This window comes from Papio anubis, chromosome 6 (assembly GCF_008728515.1).
Source record: "Papio anubis isolate 15944 chromosome 6, Panubis1.0, whole genome shotgun sequence".
Lineage (NCBI taxonomy): Eukaryota > Metazoa > Chordata > Mammalia > Primates > Cercopithecidae > Papio > Papio anubis.
Genome location: NC_044981.1, coordinates 4,773,874 through 4,798,251, shown reverse-complemented (window position 1 = coordinate 4,798,251; position 24,378 = coordinate 4,773,874). Strand labels below are relative to the sequence as shown.

General features: G+C 42.8%; 1 protein-coding gene across 5 annotated transcripts in view; it reads right to left on the bottom strand.

Annotated features, from left to right (window-relative positions):
• Positions 1 to 24,378, bottom strand: part of CDYL (chromodomain Y like) — a 173,648-nt gene that overhangs the window by 21,199 nt on the left and 128,071 nt on the right. The window contains exon 2 of one of the 5 annotated variants that reach the window (XM_031666888.1): positions 22,424 to 22,521. The exons of 2 other annotated variants lie outside the window; for them this stretch is intronic. In XM_031666888.1, the coding sequence (XP_031522748.1) occupies positions 22,424 to 22,496 (73 nt within the window). In that variant the 5' untranslated portion in view covers positions 22,497 to 22,521. Of the gene's footprint in view, positions 1 to 245; positions 7,590 to 8,286; positions 11,670 to 22,423; positions 22,522 to 24,378 lie in introns of those variants that run through there. 2 more of the 5 variants (XM_031666890.1, XM_031666889.1) reach the window with 2 other exon arrangements.

The following is a 24,378-nucleotide window of genomic DNA, read 5'->3' as shown; positions in this document are numbered from 1 at the left end:
GAACCTTTAGAAAGCCAAAGTCTACTTTTAAAGCCACTTTTTCTGTTTCAATGTCTGACAAGAAAATCACTCTTTTGTTTCCCCTTGCCTAAAAAACACAGATGGAGACGTACTCATTGAAAGGAGGCTACACAGTTAAGAGATTTTTTTAAAGGACAGAATCAAGAGAGAATGGATCTCGTGGAGAGTGTCTGTTCCAGGTTTGAGCAGCTGAAAGAAAAAAGGAAAATGATTCAGGAAAATACCTTATTATTAGAGCCAAGGCCATCTAGTCGAAAGTTCTTTTTCCGAAGGCAAGATGAACTGGACAGACACACGGATGTAGCCGGCCTTCTCTCTGGGTCACAGAGCCGTGTGGCAGCTGCCACTTCAGACCACCGCCCCTGTGGGACACTCAGGAGTTGTTTCTAGCTGCCCTGGGAGGGGACTATCGGAAAGTCCATCTACTTGTCCCTGTTCCATCCTTTTTCAAACAGCCCTGTTAAGCAGCTGAAGATAGCTCTCCTCTCTCCCACCACACAAAGCATCCTGCCAGCGTTCCCTCATACGTCACAGCTGAACAGCAGCAAGCGTGTTTTGCCAGCGTCTTGAGATGGGGTCTTGCTATGTTGCTCAGGCTGGTCTCAAACTCCTGGCCTCAAGTGATCCTCCTACCTTGGCCTCTCAAGCAGCTGAGATGTACAGGCACGAACCACTGCGCCTCGCTAAGAATGCAAATAATTATCCTATCTACATGAATTGTCCAGACATGATCTAATGTGGTGATGAATGCACAGAATGGATGGGGAAAAAAGGATAGAAATGTAAGAAAACCAGATCGGGCTTTACTAGTAACATCAGCAACGGGAGAAGTTCCCTGAGCATGGAGCATGAAGAATTATGAATCAGAAATATTTCCTCCAAAGTGAAAGAGAATAAGCCAAAGCCACCAGAAAACTCAAGAATGGACATTTCAGAGGAGCCAAATAACCTCCCTGGCAAAACAAGCTAGCTTTCATTCAACTGCTGGAAATACTACTTTAATTGCTAGAGGTTTTCTTTTTTTAAATTAAATGTTTTGAAAAATTTAAAGAGGTTATAATACATATATATGGTTCAAGAACCTAAAAATATAAAAGATATTAGAGTGAAAGCCCCTCACAACCTGATCCTATTTGCACAGGACCCCCTGCCCTCTCAGACACTGGACACTGGGGCTGCTTTCTCAGGGGCCCCACCAGAGCACCTCCATGGATATACAAGAAGGTATCAGGGCAGACTTCTCCATCACCCTAGCTTTTAAAAGCACACATGGCAGCACACTAGACACAGGGTTTTGCTATATCTTATACATTGTTGCCTTGCTTGTACTTATACAAGAAATATACATTGCTACATCTCATGGTTATTCCTTTGACAATATCTTAGAATGGCTTCTCTATCAGAAAAAAGCTTCCTGTTCTTTCCAAACGCTGCGTGGCAGGCGAGGCCCACGGTAGGGATGCACTGTAATTCCTTTTCCAGTCCACACTGGAATACGCACTACTATTCAGGGACTTGTCAATATGACCAACGACACAGTGACCTCTGTCACCCAACGCTGTCAAATCTCTCAAGTTTCCAGAGGACTTGTAGCCTGGAGTGGTTCTAACTGAAGACCTCTGGGTCAGATGTTACCCGTCAGCTGAGTCCTTCCAAGGAACTCAGGAAAGACTTTTCTTTTAACCTCCATCCTCTTCCCTACCAGATCCTTCTCTCATCTTCGTTTAAAAATGTTTGGCAATCTTGTCTCCCCTCAGGAACCCTCTCTAATCTGTTCCTCTCCTCCGTGCCATCCTCCAGTCTCAGTCCCATTACAGCCTCACCCGTCTGCACTTGCTGTCTTCATCTCTCCCTCTGTCCCTCTGTCCATCATTCTTCAACCCATTCAACTGGGACGCAGAGTCCACATGGCCAGGAACCTTCTGAGTCTACAGAAATGGATGCTGGATGGCTCTGAACCTGTGAATCTGGAGGAGTGGGAAAGGGGCTTCCACAGGGCAGCCTGGAGTTGCTGAGGGAGAAGGCGAGGGAGAAACGCTTGCTCCTCCAGGGTGAGTATCCAGGGGGAGATGTGCATGGCCCGAAGTGCACATCTAGATCAGGGGAGGGAAGTCAGGGCTGGAGAGAGGTACTTGGGGTTGGTGCCAAAAATGGCTAAACTGACAGTATGAGCTCCCAGGGGAAGATTGACACAGAGAGTGAGCCTGCTGAAGCCAGCTGGGAAGTGCTGGGGAGGAGCACAGGCAGAGCCAGGAGGCAGCAGGGAAGCAGGAATAACTGGCAATCACTGGCTTCCTCAAAGGAAGGAGAGCAGGCCACAGCAGTGAGGATGTGTCTGCAGGGGCGTGTGCTGCAGAGGTAGAGGAGAATGCAGAAGAGGTAACGTAGGGGGAAATGAGAGGCCACTCGTAAGCGTGGGCAATGCTTCACTATGGCGTGAAGAGTGGAAGCCAGACCACAGGACACAATGAAAGACAACTAAAAATCAACCAATAAAAACACACATGAGCACAGCAGTTGTTGTTAAAAGGGCAGGTGAGAAGACATTGCCACTTAGGTGACAGCCGACAGCAACGATTTCCCTGCCTAAAGAGAGATCACACCAGGAACAATGCTGTGCGGAAGCAGGCAGAGGCTACGTGACACAGTGCTGGCATGTTGAGACAGGAGACAGATGTGGAGACTTTGGGCATTCTCAGAAGGGGGTTCCTTCAGACTACACATGCCAGCAGCTGCTAATGCCAAGTGAGAGCTCCGTGGGTCTTTAAGAGCTCCTCAATCTGAGCTGGATTTTTAATTGCTGCTGTATCCAAGCACAAAAAGCAGCATCCTGGCAACACAGGGAAGGCCTGGTGCCATGGCCCAAATGCCTGTGCCCCCCCAATTCCCGCGGTGAAATCCTCACCCACAAGGCAATGGTCTGAGGAGGTGGGGCCTGTGGGGGGTGATTAGGTCATGGGGGTGGGTCCCTCATGAATGGGATGAGTACCCTTAAAATGAGGGCAAATACCCCCTGGCCCTTCTGCCATGTGACGATGCAGCAAAAACATGCTATCTGTGAACCAGGAAGTGAGCCCTCAGCAGATCCTCAACCTGATCTTAGGGTTCTCTCCAGAATTACGAGGACAATTAACACAATAATTCTGTTGTGTATTTACAAGCCACCCAGTTTATGGTATTTTGTTATGGCAGCCCAAATGGCTAAGACACCTGCCTCCCACCAGGACAAAGCTGGCTGGCTTCAGGTCCGCCCTCCCCACCTCTGAACTGCTCTTGCTTTCACTGTGTCTTTCCTTTCTCTATGTAAAAGTCACATATTCCTTAAACTCTCCCAGCAGTTTTCCTGGTGGCTTCCTTCCACCGAAGCAACATTTCTAGGCTATGGAGTCTATGCAGCCTTTATATGTGAGTCTCAGAAAAAGCTCAGCATTTTCTTTGAGGCGATAGTGCCTATGGAACTATCCGTGGTTCTGCTAACTTAAAAATGGATTCATTTTGGCTCATGCTGATCATGACTACTCGACTTGGCCTTCAGCCTCCTGTGTTAAAACTGTGTTGGCTCCTAGTGCCAGTGAGGTCCCTGCTCATTTCAGACTCTGTGATCTTGCTGGAGCTTCAGCGACCACACCCCATCCCAATGTAATTCCTGGCACTCCCTGTTACTCATCTGAGTAGGGCATGTGACACTGAATTTTGCACTATTTAGGTAGAGAAGTATTCACAGCACGATCAAGTCCTGGAGTCCCAGACTGCCAGCACTGACTAGGATGACTAGGACCCTGGTCATCACATGTGCCCCCCACTCAAGACAATCGAGCCACAGTGTTCTCACATCACCCAGGGTTCTCACGCCACCCAGGGCTGTACCCATCTCAGGACCTTTACACATGCTCTTCCCTCTGCCTAGAACATCTATGACCTGGAATTCAAATGGCCAGTTTCTTCTGCTTATCTGGACGGCAGCTCAAATTTCAGTGTCTCAGACAAGCCTTCTCGGACCTCCCATCCTAATGCCGGTCCCTCCCATCAGCACTTCATATCACCCTGGTTTGTTTTCTTCAAAGCACCCCTGAAAGCTATTTCTTTCTCATTGTATTTTTATTTATAGTATCATCTATGTACTCCACTAAGCTGTGTGTAAGAGCAGGGTCCTCACCTGTCTCATCCACCCATCCCCAGTGCACACAACACTCAGTACATATTTACTCAGTAAACTCATGGAAGGGGCCTTCAAGTCCCTTTAGTCCACATCCCTCAATTTAGAGACGAGTAGCTTAAGTGACTGGCCAAGTGTCACACAGCTCATTACCTCAACCCAAGCCAGGGATGGTAAGCTCTACACTTCAGAGCAGAATTAGCTGCTCATGACTAAACAAATGGTAAACACTGAGATTCAGAAAAAACCCACCCCCCACCCTGAACTGTGGAAATTAGTGTGACTCCCCTGGAACGACGACTCTCATGGAAACACAGGAGTACAAGTTGCCCCAGTGAACTGAGAGTTCCTTAAGGATTTGGATTCAGAGAGTACCAAGGCTTTCCTAGGATTTATTAACATAAAATTCGACTAGGAAAGAAATCTATTTTAGTATCTCTTGCAGTAATTGATTTTCTTTTAATATGTTCAAGAACAAAAAGGATACCCTCAAATACACATGGTGAATCTGTTAAGTATCACTGCTTTAAAAAGTGCAAGTCTCTAACAATGACTTGTGACACCCACTTCCCACCTAAAGAGAACAGCGTCTGTACTTCTTCACCTGCCACTGATAACTAGGAAACTATTGAATAAATACACATAACAACTGCAGCTGCCACACTGCAGGTGCAGGGAGGGGAACCCAGACACAGCTGGCAAAAACGCTGTCTTAGAACAGATGACTTGGGGGAGGCCCAGGAGGCTGTAATTTGTGAGGCATGATACGGAAAAGGAGGGAGCTACACAGACAGAAAGTTCCAGAGAGCCTAGGGATCCCTTTGAGTCTTTGCTGAACCAATCTGAGCATGCACAGGGAGAAATTCCACAAGGCTGGGCAGTGAACAACTTTTGAGGAAAGAACAATTACCAGAAACCTATAAAATGAATAATCTCAAGTTTGCCTAGGGACGGAGGTCCTCATCAGCCAGAGCAGAGACCTCATCAAATACATGAGGCATTCAGTAGAGAGACCCCAGAACAGGCACATATCAGCAGTGGAAATAATCTAGCTCTAGAATACAGAATACTTAAAACTGCACTAACAAAGCTTCAAAATAAGCTGTGAAAGGATCAAACTGATATGCAACTAACAATTTACTGCCAGAACAAATCTAACACTTTAAAAAAGCATACAACAAAATCCAGCACCCCAAAATGTAAATCACAATGTTCAGTAATCAACCAAAAGTTACTAGACAAGAAAAGAAGTGGGAAAATAGGACCAGTAACTAAATCAGTTAATAAAGACAAAAAATGAGAGATGATGGTATTACCAGAAAAGAACATCTTCAAAACTGTTATAATCTCAATGTGCATAAGGATTTAAAGAAAAACATGAACATAATGCAGAAATGAAAGATTAGAAATAAAAATTTCATTGAATGTGTTTAACCAATTAGATACTAAAAAGATCAGAGAACTTGAAGGCACAGCAATAGGCTGTGTCCAAAATGCAGTATGACAGGAGAATAAACAAAAAATAATGAGCCATAGTGCTCTGTAGGACAATGTTAAGTAATCTAGTATATGTGTAATTTGAGTCTCAGAGAAGGGATGTGTGTGTGGGTGTGTGTGTGTAAGTGAAATATTTGCAGAAATAATAGTGGAAAGTTTTCCGTATTTGATATAAACCAGAAGCTGACAGATCCAAGAAGCTTAAAAAATACTAATTATGATAAATACACACAAACCCCAAACTAAGGCCTATCATAATCTGTTGACAACGTGAGAACAAAAAGGTTAGACAGAATAACAGAACTCAATACTGAGATTCAGAAAGTATACAAGACAGAAGAAAATGGAATGGCACCTTTGAAGTATATCAAGAAAAAAAAAAGTCAACCTATATACCCAGCACACAGGCAGCAGAAATGTCCTTCAAAAACAGAGGAGAAACAAACACATTTCTAGATAAAAGCTGAGAGAGTTTGTTACCAGCAGGCCTGCACTGTAAGGAATGTTAAAAAAATGTTCTTCAGGCAGAAGGAAAATAATACCAGACAGAAAGAAGCCTGAATATATACAAAGGAATAAAGAGTATCAGACCAGTAAATATATGGGTAAAAATGACCTGCACCGACTGCATACTAAGTGTCATTAACTAACTGTAGACAGTAGTCACTATTTGGCCTCATCACCGAAACAACGTCTCCCCTGCTTTCATACCAACCTAACAAAAATGAATGAAAACCACTTTGCACATACTACAAAAATATATTAAAGTAGCTTCAAAAAATGACTATTCTTTGGAAAAATATAAATTCTCAAGACTGATCTTTGATGTAGCACAAAGAAAAAGAAAAAAAAACAAGGAAAGAGAAAAAATCATTAACGAATTACCTCTTAAAACAGTTTATAGGCTACATAGGTTAAGCAACAGCTGTGTAGTAACAAATAGCCTCAGAGCACAGAGAAAAGAAAGAAAATTCACCCAATCTGTTTTGCAAAGATAACCCCGACTAGACACAAATGCCACAGAGCAAAATCACATACCAATTTTACCCATTACTCATGAAAGCACAATCTGACTGTACTAATGGTTAATGGTTTATGCAAAGGGCATTTTAAGATGTTGTGAGATAGCTTAGTTCAAGGACAAGAATTGCAAAAATATACTCAACAACATTTCTAGATTCTGGGAACTATTTAGAAAATAAACATACATTAAAAAGAAAACACCCATAATTCCTAACTAAAATTAGGAATAAGTAACTTCAAAATTAAAAACAAAATGGAATAAACAAGTAGAAACATCAAGTTGTACTAAGAAACATAAAAAGACCCTCCCCCCCACAACCACACACACACAAAAGGTGGGGGCTGGGAATGCCATGATTCTGGAGAACACCAAATACTGTAAAGCTATTTCTCTTTCCGAATTTGAATTCTAGTAGACTTCTGATTAAAACTTCGGTGGTTAAGATTTAGCAGGACAGCAAGACAAGCTAACATTTTTTTGAAAACAATAATGAGGGAAATATGCCTAACTAGTTGTATATTATCAATCTACACGAAGAGCACAGTTCTAGCACAGGGGAAAATGATGAGCTAGAATTAGTCTAAGAATAGCTTCTATGATGAGGATACATGCATCACGAATCAATAAGCTGGTATAAACCATTCAATAAATAGCAAAAGTCTTGTTTAATAAAAAGCATAACAGAACATGTGAAGTTTCTAGATGGAGAAGAACTTAAACAGGAAAAGGGTTAAAAAATTTGAGTACATAAAAATTGAAAATTTCACAGATGAAAAGCTAGTATTTTTATCATTAAAGCACTAATAACTGCAAAGCATAAAACAGACCTAAAAACACACACAAGGCTGGGCGTGGTGGCTCACTCCTGTAATCAATCCCACCACTTTGGGAGGCCAAGGCAGGTGGATCACTTCAGGTCAGGAGTTTGAGACTAGGCTGGTCAACATGGTGAAACCGTTTCTACTAAAAATGCAAAAACTAGTCGGGTGTGGTGGCGCATGCCTGTAGTCCCAGCTACTCGGGAGGCTGAGGCAGCAGTGAGCCAAGATCACACCACTGCACTCCAGCTTGGGTGACAAAGTGAGGCTCCGTCTCAAAAGACACACACACACACACACGATGTGTACAGCTAATTCGAATGATGGAATGAAAACACTAAAACATAAAAAATTGATCTGATTTAAAAAAAAGACACATTCTTTCTACCATCAGATTAGAAAACTTTAAAATATGGCAATCTAGGGCTAGCGAAGGGCACATATACATAAATCGGTACATTCCTAGAAAGCAATTGTGTAAGATGTGGCCATCAACCCCTGCCCTTGTAATTCTACTTTTAGAATTTTACTCCTAAAACAGAAAGTATATGAGGATATGTTTTTACACACAAAAGGTATTCAAACAGCTTTACTTTTGAAATGGAAAAATTGCCAAAAGCACTAAACTTTGTGCCTAGCAGTAAGGAAATAGTAAAATCAGTGATGGCACGCATGTACCTGACTTAGTATTATATAGCTATTATGTTTGTGAAGATTTTTAAAAATACAGGTCAATAAGTGCATCACAGCAGCTATCATTTATATCATACCTTACACATGCTGAGCTCCGAAGCATAAAATCTGATTCAAATCCCTGCAGCAGCGCACCTGAAACGTGTGTGGGACCTGCAGATCTGATTCCCACGCTCGTGTCCTTCCACTGCCCATCCCCAAAGTCATACATGAAAAAAATAAAAATGAAAGATAACAAAAGGGGTATGTGGACAGATAGATATCAACAATGTTTCCATGTGAGTTTATTAGGAATGTAAATTATAGAAATGTTAATAATGGCTCTTTCTTGATGAGAGAGACACAGAATAAATCTTACCTTCTCGCTATTTTGTAAGTTTTTGCAATATATTACTGACAGAATCAAGACAGCACTTGAAACTATGCTATAGGATAAAAAATCCAGACACAAGTGTCTGGGATATTATTCTTCACTAGGTAAAGATTAACAGATATTTCTCCAATCATATTTTAGTTTAGAATTGTCTAATCAAGAGTTAGCAAGTTTTAATATGTTTTCAAAGCAGAAGGGTCTCAACTGCAAAAAGAGTTCAAAAACTGCTTTTAACTATCTTGGATATTAATGACCACTGTTGTCTTTGGTCTGAAGTCAAAAAGCAAGGACTACAGCATCTACAGAATTAACAGCTCTCCCTTTATGGAGTTTAATATTTCAAAACATTGTATTTACATATATTGAAAGTAATCCTATTTACCTATACAAACCTTACAATTTTATTCAGATTATATAATCTGCAAATTTTCTTTAAGAACAAATTTTCATATGAACATGGAAGTAAATGTAGGCTTTAAACATCAATACTTCTTTTCTTCATAATGTGTTAAATAAGTCCTTCACAAATAATTGTGAAAGTGTCTTTGCTCAACTCCTTCAATTCCAATTCCCCATCCATAGGGGTCTCCGAGTTATAAAGGCCAGTCTCATTCTAGTAGACTTCCAATAAAAACCTCAGTGGTTAGGATTTAGCAGGGAGACGGGCTAAGGAATTTTTGAAAAGAAGAATGAGTGAAATATACCTAACTAGTTGTATGTTATAAAAAGCGTATAGTTCCAGTACGGGGAAAATGATGAGCTAGAATTAGTCTAAGGATAGCTCCTGTGATGAGGATAGATGCATCACAAATCTATATAAGCTGGTATAAATCATTCAATGTATAGTTCACTATATGTGCTCATTCTTAGCCATCTCTAAGAAAGACACTGATACACCATCAGGACTGAAATCAGGTTTTGTTGTAAAAACAAGTGACACATTAGGAACAATCTGAGTATACTGCGAATTTCACACATTTATGCACAATTGTCTAAGGCAGTGAATGCACAACCGCACCCAGCTGAAACTGGCTAGGCAGGAATATACAAAACACACACAGAACACACTCAAACAGCTGCCCACCCACATCAGGTATTACAACTTTCTGTATGATTTCAGATTGCAGTCCTTCTATTGCTTGACAGTAACCACACGCTGAAACCCTTCCAATGCCCACTTCCACAGGCCAATTTCTGCTGTCCTTTTTCAAGATAAAGTATCATATTTATTGTAGTACTTGCTTTTCTTAACTATTTGACACTTGAAATTGTGCCACTGTTTCTATGAGGCTAACGTGCCCATGACAAAGTTTCTGTGGGCTGTGCCTCTCATCTCATTTCCCCCATAAGCCCTGTAGCTTTTATTGCATGATTTTCCAGTGTGGTGATTTTTAGGAACACATATATCACAATACAGCAGAACTCATTGTAAGTTTTCTTTCTACTGCTCAGTATCAAAGTCATTCATTTTTTGGTTGACTCAAGAAAAAATTTATTCACAGCCATGTTTTAGACGTGGCCCTAAAAATAAAACCATCTAACTTAATGATATGCTTCAAGATGCCATGCAAACCAACCAGCAAGAGCTCAATGGGGAGCGAGGATGGAAATGCTTACTACCAAACACCACATTCACAGAAGGCTTTAAACTCACTTTAAAAGCAAAAGAAAAACCTGAGAACGGAGGAGGTGTAAAAGGCATTTTAGTCCATGAAACATACAAATAATTCCTTGAAACTGCTAAATAACTTCAGAATGCTAGAAATATAAGGAAGGACAGGTGAACGGCCAACCACAAAATGAGAACATTAACTACCTGAGACTCCACAGGCTTAGGGAGCGTTCTGAAAATCAACAGAGAAGAACACAAGCTACGGTTCCTGCGATTAAAATGATTCTGTTTTACAGCTAACTTTTCATGGAGAATCAACCCCAAAAAATTAAGTGCCGAAAGAAACGAGGGGACTTTAAAAAGAAAAATAACTATTTTGAGATAAAAGTACCAACTAACGTGATGATGTATCTTTAAATCAACTCTAATTATATTTTCCTAAAACTAAATAAGACTAGCCTGATTAAACCACAGAACTGTGAACCTAGAGACACATAATAATGTTGTATTAGATGCGGCAAGTGCAACGTGCTGCATGACAGCAGGGGTTCTCACCCTGACTCTGCAATGGGATTGCCAGGGGACTTTTAAAAAATGCTCCTTGGAGAAAGGGGAACTCTTTATTAACCACCGTTGGTAGGAGTGTAAACTAGTACACTCATTACGGAAAAGAGGATGCAGGTTTCTCCAAAAATAAATCTGTCATATGATCCAGCAATCCCTTGACTAGATATTTATCCGAAGAAAATGAAATCAGCATGTCAAAGAGACCTCCGCACTCCCACGTTTGCTGCAGCAGTATTCGCGATAGCCGAGATATCAAACCAACCTAAATGCCCATCAACACACAGATGGATAAAGAAAATGCTGGTACATACACACAATGGAGTATTATTCAGCCTTAAAAGAAGAGTGAAATCCTGTCATGTGGGGCAACATGGGTGAGCCTGGAGGACACCATGCTAAGTGAAATAAGACAGGCACAGCAAGACAAATACTGCATGATCTCACTCATATGCGGAAGCTAAAAATGTCGACCTCACAGGGAGTACAACAGTGGTTACTAGAGGCTGGGAAGGAGGGGGTGGGGGGAGAAGAGCCAGAGGTCAGTTAACAGATATAAAATTAAAGCTAGACTGGAGGAGTAAGTTCTGAGTGTTCTATGGCACTGCAGGGTGACGATAATTAGCAACAATTTATTGTATATTTTCAAATAGCCAGAAGAGCAGATTTTAAATGTTACCAAAATAAAGAAATGATAAATGTCTGAAGTGATGGATTTGATCACTACGTATTGCACATATATATCAAATTATATTGTACGTAATTGTAAAGTGTACATAAGTGTTGAGTAAAAATAATAAAAAATAAAAGGGGTTAAAAAACACTTCCTGGGCCACATTTGCAGGCACCCGAGGGCTCTGGGTGGAGCTCAGGCCAGCACTGTGATCAGACGCACCCCGAGGGCTCTGGGTGGAGCTCAGGCCCGCGTCAGGCGCGCGAGAATGGGTGGGCTCAGGCCCGCACTGTGATCAGACGCACCCCGAGGCTGGAGACCCGCTCCAGGTCGGTGTGTCTGCTGTTCGTTGATGATGCTGCGTATCAGAGGCCCCAAACAGGATATTCAGGGTAACCCAAAGGAAATGGCTCAGGTCAGAACACTGAGATTACAGCAGCAGTAACAGCTCCCGTCAATCAGAGGAGGGATTGTTCAAGTCCAGGTAATTAACACAGATAAGGAACATGATAAAAGGGGAGGCAGGCGGCTCAGGATCTGGAAACCCGCAGGGAGCCCTGAAGTGCGTACTAGTGGGCACCATCAGGATTACTCCGTGTTCCTCGTTAAAACTGCACCCAAGGAAACGCACTCAACACAGTGAAGTGGTCTCCAGTGTAGACACACTGTAACTGCTCGTTCTTGTATTTACACTTTTTTAACAATATCATTCAGGAAGATAAAAATGTTCACATATTAATCATCTTTCTTCAGGACTAATTGCCCACACATTGATAACTCTTTCCAACTTTGTTTTATTCCTCACTGAAAGCAAGAGGGGGAATTCCAGTGAACAATCATACTGGATTTCAGAGCAAGGTGATCACAGGAGGTCAGAGACACAGATACCGAGGCAACGGGTCGGCAACCAACATCTGCGGACCCATCACTGCTGGCCGGGCAGTACCAGGTGTCTCACCCAATCCCCACACCATAATCCCCTGAAGATGAAAACTTCAGGTCCAGGATGCCTAACCACCTCGCCTGCCCAAGGTCACTGAGCAGGTGGGGGGGTGCCACGCTCATACCAAATTCAGGCCCATGAGGCTGCACAAATGTGGTCTCCATCACACCCAGCTGCCTGCCACCACATAGACAGTAATGGCACCTACACATGAAAAACAAACTAGCAGAAGAAGAATGGTGGAAAAATGAGTGATTACTGACAAGAAACGGCTCCACGAAGGTCAGGAATATTCCCAGGGAACGCTGGCGAAGCCTTTACGGAGCTGAGATTTAAACTGACTCCCAAGTGCTTTGCATGCCTTTGGTGCTCAATATGTATTTTTTGAATGCAATTGGTTAAAAAAAAAAAAGAATATGGCACGCCGAGGTACCTAAATATGCAGTATATCTGGCCACCTCCATTTCTAGGCCATCAGCAAAGAAACGGAGGTGGCCAGATATACTGCATATTTAGGGGATGATGCAGGTTTACCATGAAAAACCAGGATAGAAACAAACAGACTGCAGCCAGCCTTTGAAGGGTTAAATGCCAAGCTAAAAAGCACATGGACACAAAGCTGGAGGCACTGGAAAGCGCATAGCTCGCCCACCTGCGAGGAGTAACAAAAAGCTGAACCTAGGAAGGGGGCGCTGGGAAACATCCTCCACGGCTCAGAAAATGTGTTCCGAGCCAGCTTAAGGGGAAAAAATAAAACAAAAAAAAAATCAAGAGCTGTTGTAACTCCCAATGTGTCTTCTTGTTTATCAAATGTTAAGGGCTTCAAACCAGAGTCCTCGTTACTGCTGGCATCAACCTAGGGTAAGGGCAAGTGGACTGGTTTTCACGAATGGGGAGAAGGCCGGTGCTGGGCCACCATGCGGTGAGCCTCAGTTACTTGCGCAGAGAGAGAAAACGAGGCTTAGTCACTAGTATTCTGCGTCCTGCAGAGGGAAAATGTGGGAAGTGACACACTAGGCACCAATGTTGGTGCTTCCTGCCCTGTGCTTAAAACACACCCATTTCTGTCCTATTGATCTATCTACCCACCTACCCTGAAGCTGAAACTGACCTTCCCTTCTTGCCATGTCTACAGCTGGGTTGAAGACCACCATTTTCCAGAGGAATGGCTCAGGGATGTATCATGCTGGTGCAATTAGTAAGAAACCATACACACACACACACACACACGCACACAATTTAAAACTGAACAAATTCGACTGGGCGCAGTAGCCAATGCCTGTAATTCCAGCACTTTAGGAGGCCGAGGTGGGTGGATCACTTGAGGTCAGGAGTTTGAGACCAGCCTGGCCAACATGGTGAAACCCTGTCTCTACTAACTTTACAAAAATTAGCTGGGCATGGTGGCACGTGACTATAATTCCACCTCCAGAGGCTGAGGCATGACAATCACTTGAACCCGGGAGGCGGAGGTTGCAGTGAGCCGAGATCACACCACTGTACTTCAGCCTGGGTGACAGAGTGAGAGTCCATCTCAATCAATCAATCAATCAATCAACCTGAACAAATTTGATTAATGAGCTCTGCCATTTCACTTTAACCACTCCTGCTTTTATCCCTCCTACTGCTTAAAGCTGCTGGGGCATTGGTGTTCCAGGAAAGGCGCCCTCCACGGTTTGCATGACCCACCCGAGGCTTGGCAGCAGAGCCCCGTCTCACTGGGGACACCTAAGGACTTTGTCTTTAGATAATTATAGTCCAGTGGTGCCATAATGTATATTGTATACGTATATTTTTCACAAGTCCTACATATTAGCAAATGGAATCTAGAGCATTTTTATTGTGACACAATGCACACAGCATACAATTTACCATTTTTAAGTGTGGAGTTTGATGGCATTAAGCACATTCACACTATTGCGCAACCATCGCCACCACGCATCTCCAGAACCTTCTGTCTCCCCAGACTCCAATTAAATGCCAGCTGCCCACTCCCACCCCCCAAGCCCTGGTAAACCACCACTCTAGTTTACTCTAGGTACCTCTTATAAGGGGAACTGTTTAGTTATTGATCCTTTTTAGACGGTCTTATGTCACTGAGCACGGGTTTCATCCATATTGCAGCACGTGTGAGAAACTCCCTCCTTTCCAAGGCTGATGCGTATTCCATTCTGTGGACAGGCCACATTGTGTTTATTTACTCAGCTGACGGCAGACACCTGGGTTGCTTCCGCCTTTTAGCTATTAACGACGCTAACAGGGGGGTACAAAGATTTCTTCGCCATCCCGCTTTCAATTCTTTGGGTATATACCTACAAACAGAACTGCTGCATCATGTGGTTATTTTCATTTTCTGAAGTTGTATTTAATATTTTCCTAAATTATCCAGAATGTGTTTAATTAGTAATTATAATAAAACTCTTGGAAAAGATTAAAATCATGGACTTTGATTACTTCCATTTCCTTGTTTAATGTCTTCACTTTCGTTCTCCTGGGATGGAGAAGCAGGGATACAAGGAGGTAAAATCCTTTACAGGTTGGAGAGAGGTAAGTAACTCTAACCTGAAAACTCGAAATTCAAAATGCTCCAAAAGCTGAAACTTTTCACCAACGCTAACACTCAATGGAAATGCTCATCATGGATTTCTGATTTGAGATGCTCAACTGGTAAGCATAATGCAAATATTCCAAAATCTGAAACATGTGAAATCTGAAACACTTCTGGTCCCAAGAATTTCAGACGGGGTTATTTAACCTGTATTATCAATGGTAAATTGTGCGAGAATCTCTAGCCAATTTTGAGGCTATCTTAGCTTAGAGACAACACCTTCATAAACTGTTACTTCTTTTTTGATGGCCTGGAACTGCTGTATGCCAGCCAGCCTTGCAGTTTTAATGTACACACACAGGCCACACATGTATCCAAGCGTAGGATCCAGGTCTCACCAAGCTTGTGCCTCTGGTTCCGTGCAGGAGCCTCACTCTTAAAGACACTTCACTTTGCTGAATGACTTTCTGACAGTAGGATAATGAAAAGAACTTGAATTTGTTTTGTTCTGGTCCTCTGGAACAAAACACTCTAATTAGCAATATCACCATAAACTATGCAAAACTATACAGTGAGTGCAGGTTTCAGCTGGAGACAATCAAGTATCCTTGCCCACATCTGAAGGTTCTGTGGTATAAAGGCCCATACTTATGGATTACTATGTGTAGAAGAATCCTGTGTCAATTTTAATCTTCATTTTGAGTTGTGCTGAGCTCCTCCGATAGCATTAATCCCTAAGGGGATTTGGATTTCTAAATCAGAAAAGCAGCAAAGTCTCTAGTAACCCAAAGGAAATCTAAGTGCTCATCCTTACTCAGTTCTTCAAAACATACACGGAGATAAAGCAGTTTCAAAGTGATCCCTACAACTAGCATTTTAGAATCAAAATTAAAAACACTGAGGCAAGTGAAATCCTTAAAAGTGAACTCTTATTATTTGAAGAAGTTAATAGAAAACTTTATTCAAGCGTGGTCAATCTTTAATTACAGATGCAAATTCAAGTTATTTAGTTTTACTCCTGACAAACTAAAACAAAAAAATCAGAAATTACTAAGCAATATTAATCCTATCATTCTAACTAAGCGTATCAGGATAAATTCCTGAAGTAAATTAAACAAGACAGGTGGTACTTTAAATTTAGTTATTTCCTTATTAATTGCTTTGAAAATAAATCAAACATTGGAGAGAAAAAAGTAACAATCTGTATGTTACAATGTCACCTTAAAGTGCCAAAAAAAGGGGGGGTGGGGGGGGAACAGAACATCACCCAACTTTTCTTTTTAGTGCAGAGAATAAAGAAGAATTAACAGCAACAACAACAATTAAAAAGGGCAAATGAAAATATAAAAATAACCATAGCTACCTACAAGGTATCATTCTCCAGCAGTGAGATCCTTTTATTGATCCCATCTTCAAAAATTATATTTCCTGCAGAAATGAGTCTACTTTGACATGGGATTGAATAATCGATACTTTTCTTCATGCTGATCCTGACTCTCAGAACCAACTGGCTTTTTGCAATTGTTGTTTTCATAAGACAACTGATCAATTACAATCTAATTTCTCTATTTCATTAACAGTGTGTGGCCATTAATTTCAAAACCTAGACATTAAAGGAAGATACTATCTTGGGTAGATACAAGAAGAGTAGCTACAAGCAAACTTCTACTCCAAAGAAAATTAGCTTACAACCTATTGTTACTGCATCTAATGTGTTCTGAGCTAAAACGTTCAAGTGCTAATTTTCCATCCCTAGTTCACCTCACAGAAGGTAACACTTCAAACATCTCGTTTGGAAGTATATCTATAATTACTCAGAGTAAGGAGGGGTTCAAGGTGTTTGCTGATATTCATGTCTACTTCAGCCTTCTACCTGCAATGCCAACAGCAATAGCCTAAGAATGAAAACTTGTCATCTATACTTTTAATCCTTTCTCAGTGCTGCCATTTCTATCAATTTCTCAGTATTCAAACAGCAGAATACAGCACAGGACAATTAACTTCTGACTTCTGACCCCCACTTCATCTCTAAATGAGAGATTAGAAAAACAGTTTAAACTTGAGTAACATTTACATTAATTTTAACTGCGTCTCAACTTCTATCATAATGACTCTCTATGCTTAGTTACAATGTATTAGTATTAGCAGATGTTATAGACCTCCCTTAAAACTACAAAGGCAAAGACTACAAAGTGTAACAACTAAACCCCAACAAGAAGCTAGTGGTGGAACCACCACACAAAAACAGTCAGTCTTGTGGTTAGCTCCTAAAAGCAAGCCACATACTTAGTTCTGGTGTTTCTAGAGGCTAGAGCAAGCCATGGAAACGCCATTAAAATGAATATTCTAAGACAAAAACAAACCTATGACTTCAGAAGACAATCTGGTACTTCTAAGATCTAAGATAAATTGCTCCATGAGGTTCTTTAAAAGAAACAAGTCAATACACACACAGACACTCAACCACCCCGAAACCATAAGGAAGGAATAATAAACATGAAAGAAACGACTCGATAAGATAGGGCAGGTTACAAACTCAGCAGAATCCCCAAAGTACGGAAAAGCAGCTGTCTTCCTGGCGTTGCCCCTGTACGTAAAGCTATTTCTTCCTCTCTAAAGACAAATCTTACTTGGAACCTCAAAAACAAAACGGATCAAAGCTGAGGTTCTCTGGGGGGCGGGGTGCTCTGGACTCCCCCTCAGCCTCAGGGCCCACCTGTCAGAGGTGGAGGTGTGGTAGTGGGCCGTGCATGTGGCCAGGCCTCCATGTGGGGGGCCTGCCCAGCATGGGGGTGGGGGGATCACTACACACTACACCTCCTTGGAATTAGGAAGCATCGTAAGAAAATGGAAATATGTGATTTTATTTTAGAGAGAAACAGGCTGCTGAGAGAATGGAGAGATGCCTCTGTCCTCACAGGCTCAGCTGCTTGCCTGGAATGAACCACTCAGATAAAGGTGAATGGTCAGCATCACTGAAAGGGGGGAGGCAGGCCAGGGGGACAGAAACTGCATCCCCCACCCACACACATCTGGTCACCCTTCCAGGTGTCATTCTGTTGGCCTTTCAATTACTTTTCAGACCATGTGAACAGGGTCTTCACTTACCTCACAGTGAACTTTTCAAAACCTGTTCTCAGTGGTTGTGACATTCACTCAGTCTTTATCTTTAGTTCTCTTCAGTCAAGAGTTTCTCATCTCATGAGTTCTTTGAGGAAATTCATCCACAAGTACATAGATTTGATATAAAGACTATCTTTGAAATTTAAAAAATTTGGTATGTAGTATCATCTTCTAAGAGAAGGCTAGAGCTATGCAGTTTGTAAAAAAGATGGCCACTCCAAACCTGAAGGTTTCAAAGCAATCATGTTAATCATTCTGTAGACTAAAAAGCATCGGAGACAAGTCTCAATCAATTTAAATCATGGCCCATGACATAGCCTCAGGAGATGCTGAGAACGCGTGCTAAGGTGGCTGGGTTACAGCTTGGCTTTATGCATTTTAGGAATACAGAAGTTACAGGCAAAGACATAAATCAATACATGTAAGGTATACATCGGTCTGGCCTAGGAAGGCAGGATGGGGTGGCGGGCCGCGGAGGCTTCCAGGTCACAGGTGGATCCAAAGATCTCCTAATTGGCAACTGGTTTCAAGAGGAAGCTATCTGAAGAGTTGAATCCAGCATAAAGAAATGCTTGAGTTCAGATACGGAGGTGTGGAAGCCAAGGTTCCTGTCATGGAAGCCAAGGTTTTTGTCATACAGATGAAGTCTCCAGGTAGCAGGCTTCCTATATAGGGTGACTGTTTCTTATCAGACCTGAAAAGGTGTCAGCCTTTCTGGAAAAGACCTGGTAAGGGAAGGAGATTCTCCAAGGGAAATGAACATTTCCCCCACAAGAGAGCTTTACAGGGGCATTTCAGAATATGTCAAGTTGTATTTTGGGATAACATGCTTTGGCTTCCTTCAGGGTGCCTATTCCCTGTCATGTGATGCTCTACCTGAGTCAGGTTGGAAATTGGTATCTGGTTGCTACAGAGTCTGTTCTGTCAGTATTAGGATCTCGCTTTTAATGTTAATGCTAGTCAGCTGTGTCTGCCCCCATCCCTCACATTATGGCCTGAACTAGTTATGTAGGTTTCTTTAGGGTCCCCTTGGACAAGAGGCAGTAAAATTCTAAGGTGGGGGGGGGGGGTGGAAGGCTATTTTTGGTTTACAATTCTAATATCAAAACACATAAGTTTATCAAACATCCAAAACAACCCTAACATCAGGGCCAAGCAAAATGTGTTCATTGGCTAGAGAGCACAGTGGCAAAATGTGTTTTGGAAGATAGTTAGATAACTTGCATCAAAAATATTAAACTAAACAAAACAAACCTTCGAGAAATCCGAATCTAGGAATTTATTCATCATCATGGATTTCCACTGGGATGTAATCGAAAGGATGCTCTTTGCAGTGTGACTAAACAGTGGGGCGTTTGCTGTAATTAAAGTAGACTGTGGTTATGCCTAATGACACAGAGCTAAACATGATCTATGAGGTTGGGCCAACCCCAGCACACAAGACAGAGATGTGTGTTCTCACATGCAAACCACAGGCAGGGCACAGTGAATAAAGGCAAGGATATGCGCCTGACCTCCTAGGCTCAGAAGCCGGCTCTGTCCGGGACTCGCCCACTCATCCATGCCTACTCTCCCAGCTGGAGGACAGTCTACTCTTCACCCTGTTTCCACAACTGTGAACACTGTGGTACCGTGCCAGGCTGTTACCGCTGTACTGAACACCTCTATGCGTGGGCATGCCTATGTAATAGAAGTGTTGCAGGCCATGAGGCTGGGCTGTAAAGGCCAGTCCCCTGCAGCTCTGGCTCATCATGGATAATGCCATGCGTGGACCCCCATGTCAGAACCTACCCCAGTCACAAACCCATTCTACAAACCCTGAGTTCTATGCTAACAAAAGTCAAATGAAAACTAGCTTAATAGCTCAGAATGAAGAATAGGCCCGTGCACAGCTAAAACATTGGTTAGAGCAGGATAAACTATCAATTACAACTTTTCTTGAACTTGTAGGAGGGCTGAGGTTGCAAAGCAGCCACACAGCCTGCAATCTGAGGAAACACAAGCCACTCCAAGGAAAGCTGGGGCCATGTGGACTGTGTCTCAAGTGCTGGAGAACACAAGAGACAGATAATAGTAAGAAACACTCAGCTGAGCTTCTAAAGAACTGCAAGAGGCGGTGTGTGGACAGGCACCACAGTGCAGCGGTTCACTGATGAGAAAGTCGGGAGGCGAAGCAGATCAGAGACAACCTCCCTTAGTGATTCAGGCACAGAGCAGGGGACCTGCCACCCCTATGAGAAAAGCAAGGAGCCCCCAGTCTCCTGCCCTGCCCTCTCTCTGGCCTCTGGGGGGGAGGGCAGCAAACCCTGTTGATCTACCAGTGCCAAAGGAAGGAGAGTGTGGAAAAGAAAACAAACAAAAAAAGAACTCTTTCACTCTTTGAGCAAAAGAAAAAAACCATGAAACACTTCACCCCCACAGCTGAGACACACAGGGCCTAAGACAGAGCAACCAAAGATTACCCTGTTCCCAGCCTCCACTGCAGCCCTATCCCAGCTTAGCAAGAACTGAGTAAAAACCAACAACAGTCCCCCCCCGCCCCCCCGGAGAGGAGAAGACCAGAGAGAGCAGTCAGTCCTCTACGACTCGGGCATACAGGGACAGCCAGAAGCGGACGGTAAACCACAAGCACAGAAAAACCTTCCGGCAACCCCAGGTTTCCACCCTCGGGGAAAGGGTGCCATTTTTTTTAATATCATAAAATGTTTAAAAGCCATCAAAAAAACCAAAACATGTCCTGTTCATACAGATAAAAGACTGCAGTGAAAATATGGAAGAGGGATTTGGGCTATTTTCAGGATGGTTAGAGGTGAGTGCTCTGGTTTTTGGTAGTAAATTACATTTCCCAAGGTGAGAACGTTAGGAGGAGACAGGTAAGAACTTGGGTGGCCAACAGGCTAGACCCAGGCTCGGCCAACAAGGGCTCCTGGCCAAATCTGGGCTGCTTCCTGTTTTTGTGAATAAAGTTTTGTAAGCCACGTTCATTTGTTTACCTGTTGTCTTTGGCGGCTTTCAGGCTACAACAGTGGAGTTAAGTAGTAGTAGAGACCATCTGGCTTCAAACTCTAAAATATTTACCAACTGGTTCTTTAAAGAGAAAGCACGCTGATCCCTAGACTAGACGGGCCTCTTTTGTCCAGTATAACCCTCCTAGTAAGGAAGTAGAGTTCCCTGGAAGGCCGGAAGAAGATAGCTGTTTAGCGACCGGAAATATTTTAAAGCCAAGGGCTGTTGTTTCTAAATCTAAAATTGTTTGCCAGTCATGCTACCAGGCTTTCTGTTCCCTGCTTAAATATGGAAGTATCAGCTTTTCCCCAATCCCATAATCACTTTTTAAACAGCTTTAAAACACTACAGGCCACCATTCTCCATGCTTTTAGCTTTGGTGATTCTATTGCCACTGCCACACACTTTCTGCTTTTTAACAGAGCCCCTAAATGTATCAGGGCCTCACACTGTGGAGAGGGGAGAAGCTCAGGTTAGCAAACTACCAATGTAATGCTTTAAAAGATGGCAATTAAAACCACCTCTGAAATAAAAAAAAATTTTAATAATAAGGAAGAGTGTTAATAAAATTACCCTCATTCAAGAGATTTTCATTCCTTCGCTCAAATTTTGAGCACTGGGAAGAAAATTCTGAAGACACAATAAGGTCTCTGCCAAGTTAGCTTTGATCCCGGGGAAACAAACTTTGAAGAGTTTAGTAGCGTTTGGTAATGCTGGACTACATGTGCAAGCCACCATCATTAACAGTCTGGCCTGGACTCAGAGAAAGGCTCAGGACTTCTGCTAGTCCCCCTCCCCTGCAAGTCACTCTCCTCGGAGCAGTCAGCAGTTGCTATGGTTTGAACATTTATCCCTTCCAAAATGCATCCTGAAATGTAACCCCCAGTGTGGCAGTATTGAGACGAGGGGCCTTTAAGAGGCAGCTGGGTCATGGGGGCTCTGCCCTCATGAATGGGTTATCACGGGAGGGCGACCAACTGGTGGCTTCATAAAAAGAGGGGGAGAGTGAGCAGAGCTGGCACATGAGCACGCTCTGCCCCCCTCACCATGTGATGCCTGGGAACTCGGCAGAGTCCTCACCAGCAAAGAGGCTCCACCAGAGGGAGCCCCTCGATCCTGGACTCCTCAGCATCTACAACTTGAAGGAAGAAAAATTCCTTTTCTTTATAAATTACGTAGTTTCAGATATTCTCTCATAAACGTCTGAAAATGGACTGAGAGAGCAATCAAACGTCAAACGTCAATCAGTGCACGTTATGTCTCCACTTCAATCCCTTCACCATCTGAAAAAAACCCAACCTTCTTGCCCCAGCCACAAAGCCCTACGACATTCCACCCCTGCCGATCGGTAACTGTAACTGCGCCTTGGTACCTGCCTTGATGAACAGGGTGCTACTCCTCTCCGAAGGAGCCACTGCAGGGAACAGTGACCCTCCAGGCCACATGCAGATGACGATGAGCTGGGGTTGTCTACAGAAATGAGAAGCGGCCGTGTTATCCTATTGCTCCCAGGAAGAAAGGGTCAGATCAAATTCATCAAAACCAACGTCAACATTTTTCCTAATGGTCAGGAAAAAAAAAAAATTCCCAACTTGCAAACAGGTGAAAGGACCACGTATCATTTCAACATTATGCCGGGGCACTGTGAGCCACTCCCACCCAGGATCATCTCGTTCTTTATGGCCATGTACTTTCATCTGACTGTTTAGCGCTGATTAGAGCATTTTATAGCTTCCTATGGATGTTAATTTTAGAAAACTGACAGTGATATAAATCAATAGCATTGCTTAGAGGTTTAAATGACACCTGTTCAGGAGAAAAGACAACAGCAAAGGTTAGTATGGCTGCCCTGCAGGCCGTTAAAGTCTCTCTCTCTGCAACTATCCCCCCACTGTTTCAGAGCCTACACACGCTCTCCTGCATTTTCTTGGACTCCACTCTACTATCTTTTTGATTCCTTCGCTGAGTTAAATGAATACTTCACATGAATGGATTCTGTATTTGTAAGTTATGTTTTTACTTACTGGAAGTTGAAATTTGAAAGTGGATGTCCTGTAACCCCTACAGGTTTAAAACTAACCTAGGAAGTTATTTAAAGTTAAGCAATTTTGAAAATTATAGATTCTTTTCTAGTATTTTGTTTAAAGCTAAGGGACAGGGGTTAGAAACACCACGCTCTATGACATGAACTCTGAGGCTCTTAGCTATCCCTAGAACCAATACCAAAATTGGATTGTGCCTCTGGCTACAAACCAAGGACCCCCTTTAGGAAACAGTACCACGAATACCACATCAATTGTGAAGAAAGTGGTGCGGACACATTTTGTTCACTAAACCAGGTAAAACTTTCCTAATGAACTAGGGCAAAATTTTCTTTCAAGTCTCATGACCGTGCACAGTTATACTTTCACTGAGCAACTACTGTGTGCATTTATGTGTGAGGGCACTGTGTATCTGACTCGTCAGCACTCTCTTATCACATGCCACCAGACAGCTTAAAGCCAAATCTGTGGCCCACTTGCAGTCACCAAAGCCACGGCATGCATACCCTGAAATGGACTAACCATATCCCTGGCTTTAATATGTTTTCTTTTCGGTTTGTCTTGACATCTTTGCTTGGATAAAAAAACAAAACACTATATCCCTGTATTTCCAAACTGCCAACTGCCTTAAAAATCCTTTTTCAGGTGAGGTCTAGAGGTGTATAAATCATCAGAAACACTCCACTACCCACTTCATGCCTTCTATCCAAACCATGGCTTCCAACATTGCTGCTTTATAAAAACCCGACGAATCCTTCCAGGCCCACGGAGACCCCTTTTCCCTCTTCATAGTTTCTGCAGACCTCAACCAGACATGCTCGCTCCTTGAACCTCTGAACACAGGCTCTTTAAGTTGCTCAGCTGAGAGCACTTACCCGCTGCCTTACGTTACAGCCTTTTGTGCACCTGGCCTCTCCGCAGCCCAGCAAGCACTGGCTCTCAGAGGACAAATCACATGGTCCCATGGGGCTCACCCAGTGGACCTCATGACACGGCACACAGCATGCAGTGTGCTTAATAAACTGGACAGAAGGAACAGAGCACAAAGTATGAAGGGAGTTAAAGGCAGAGCACTCATTCGTTAATGAGTGCCTCTTCTGGCCATAACCATAATAAAACCATAGAATAACTTAATCTGGCCACGAGACAAAGATACAAAAATCAGAATCACCGTTTAACAAACCTGAGCAGGCGAGCACTGCTTGATGCTGTTCCAGGTGCTAATGCTGTGAGATTGAGTAAATAAACATATGCTTAGGTAAAGAAACCAGCACATTAAGCATGC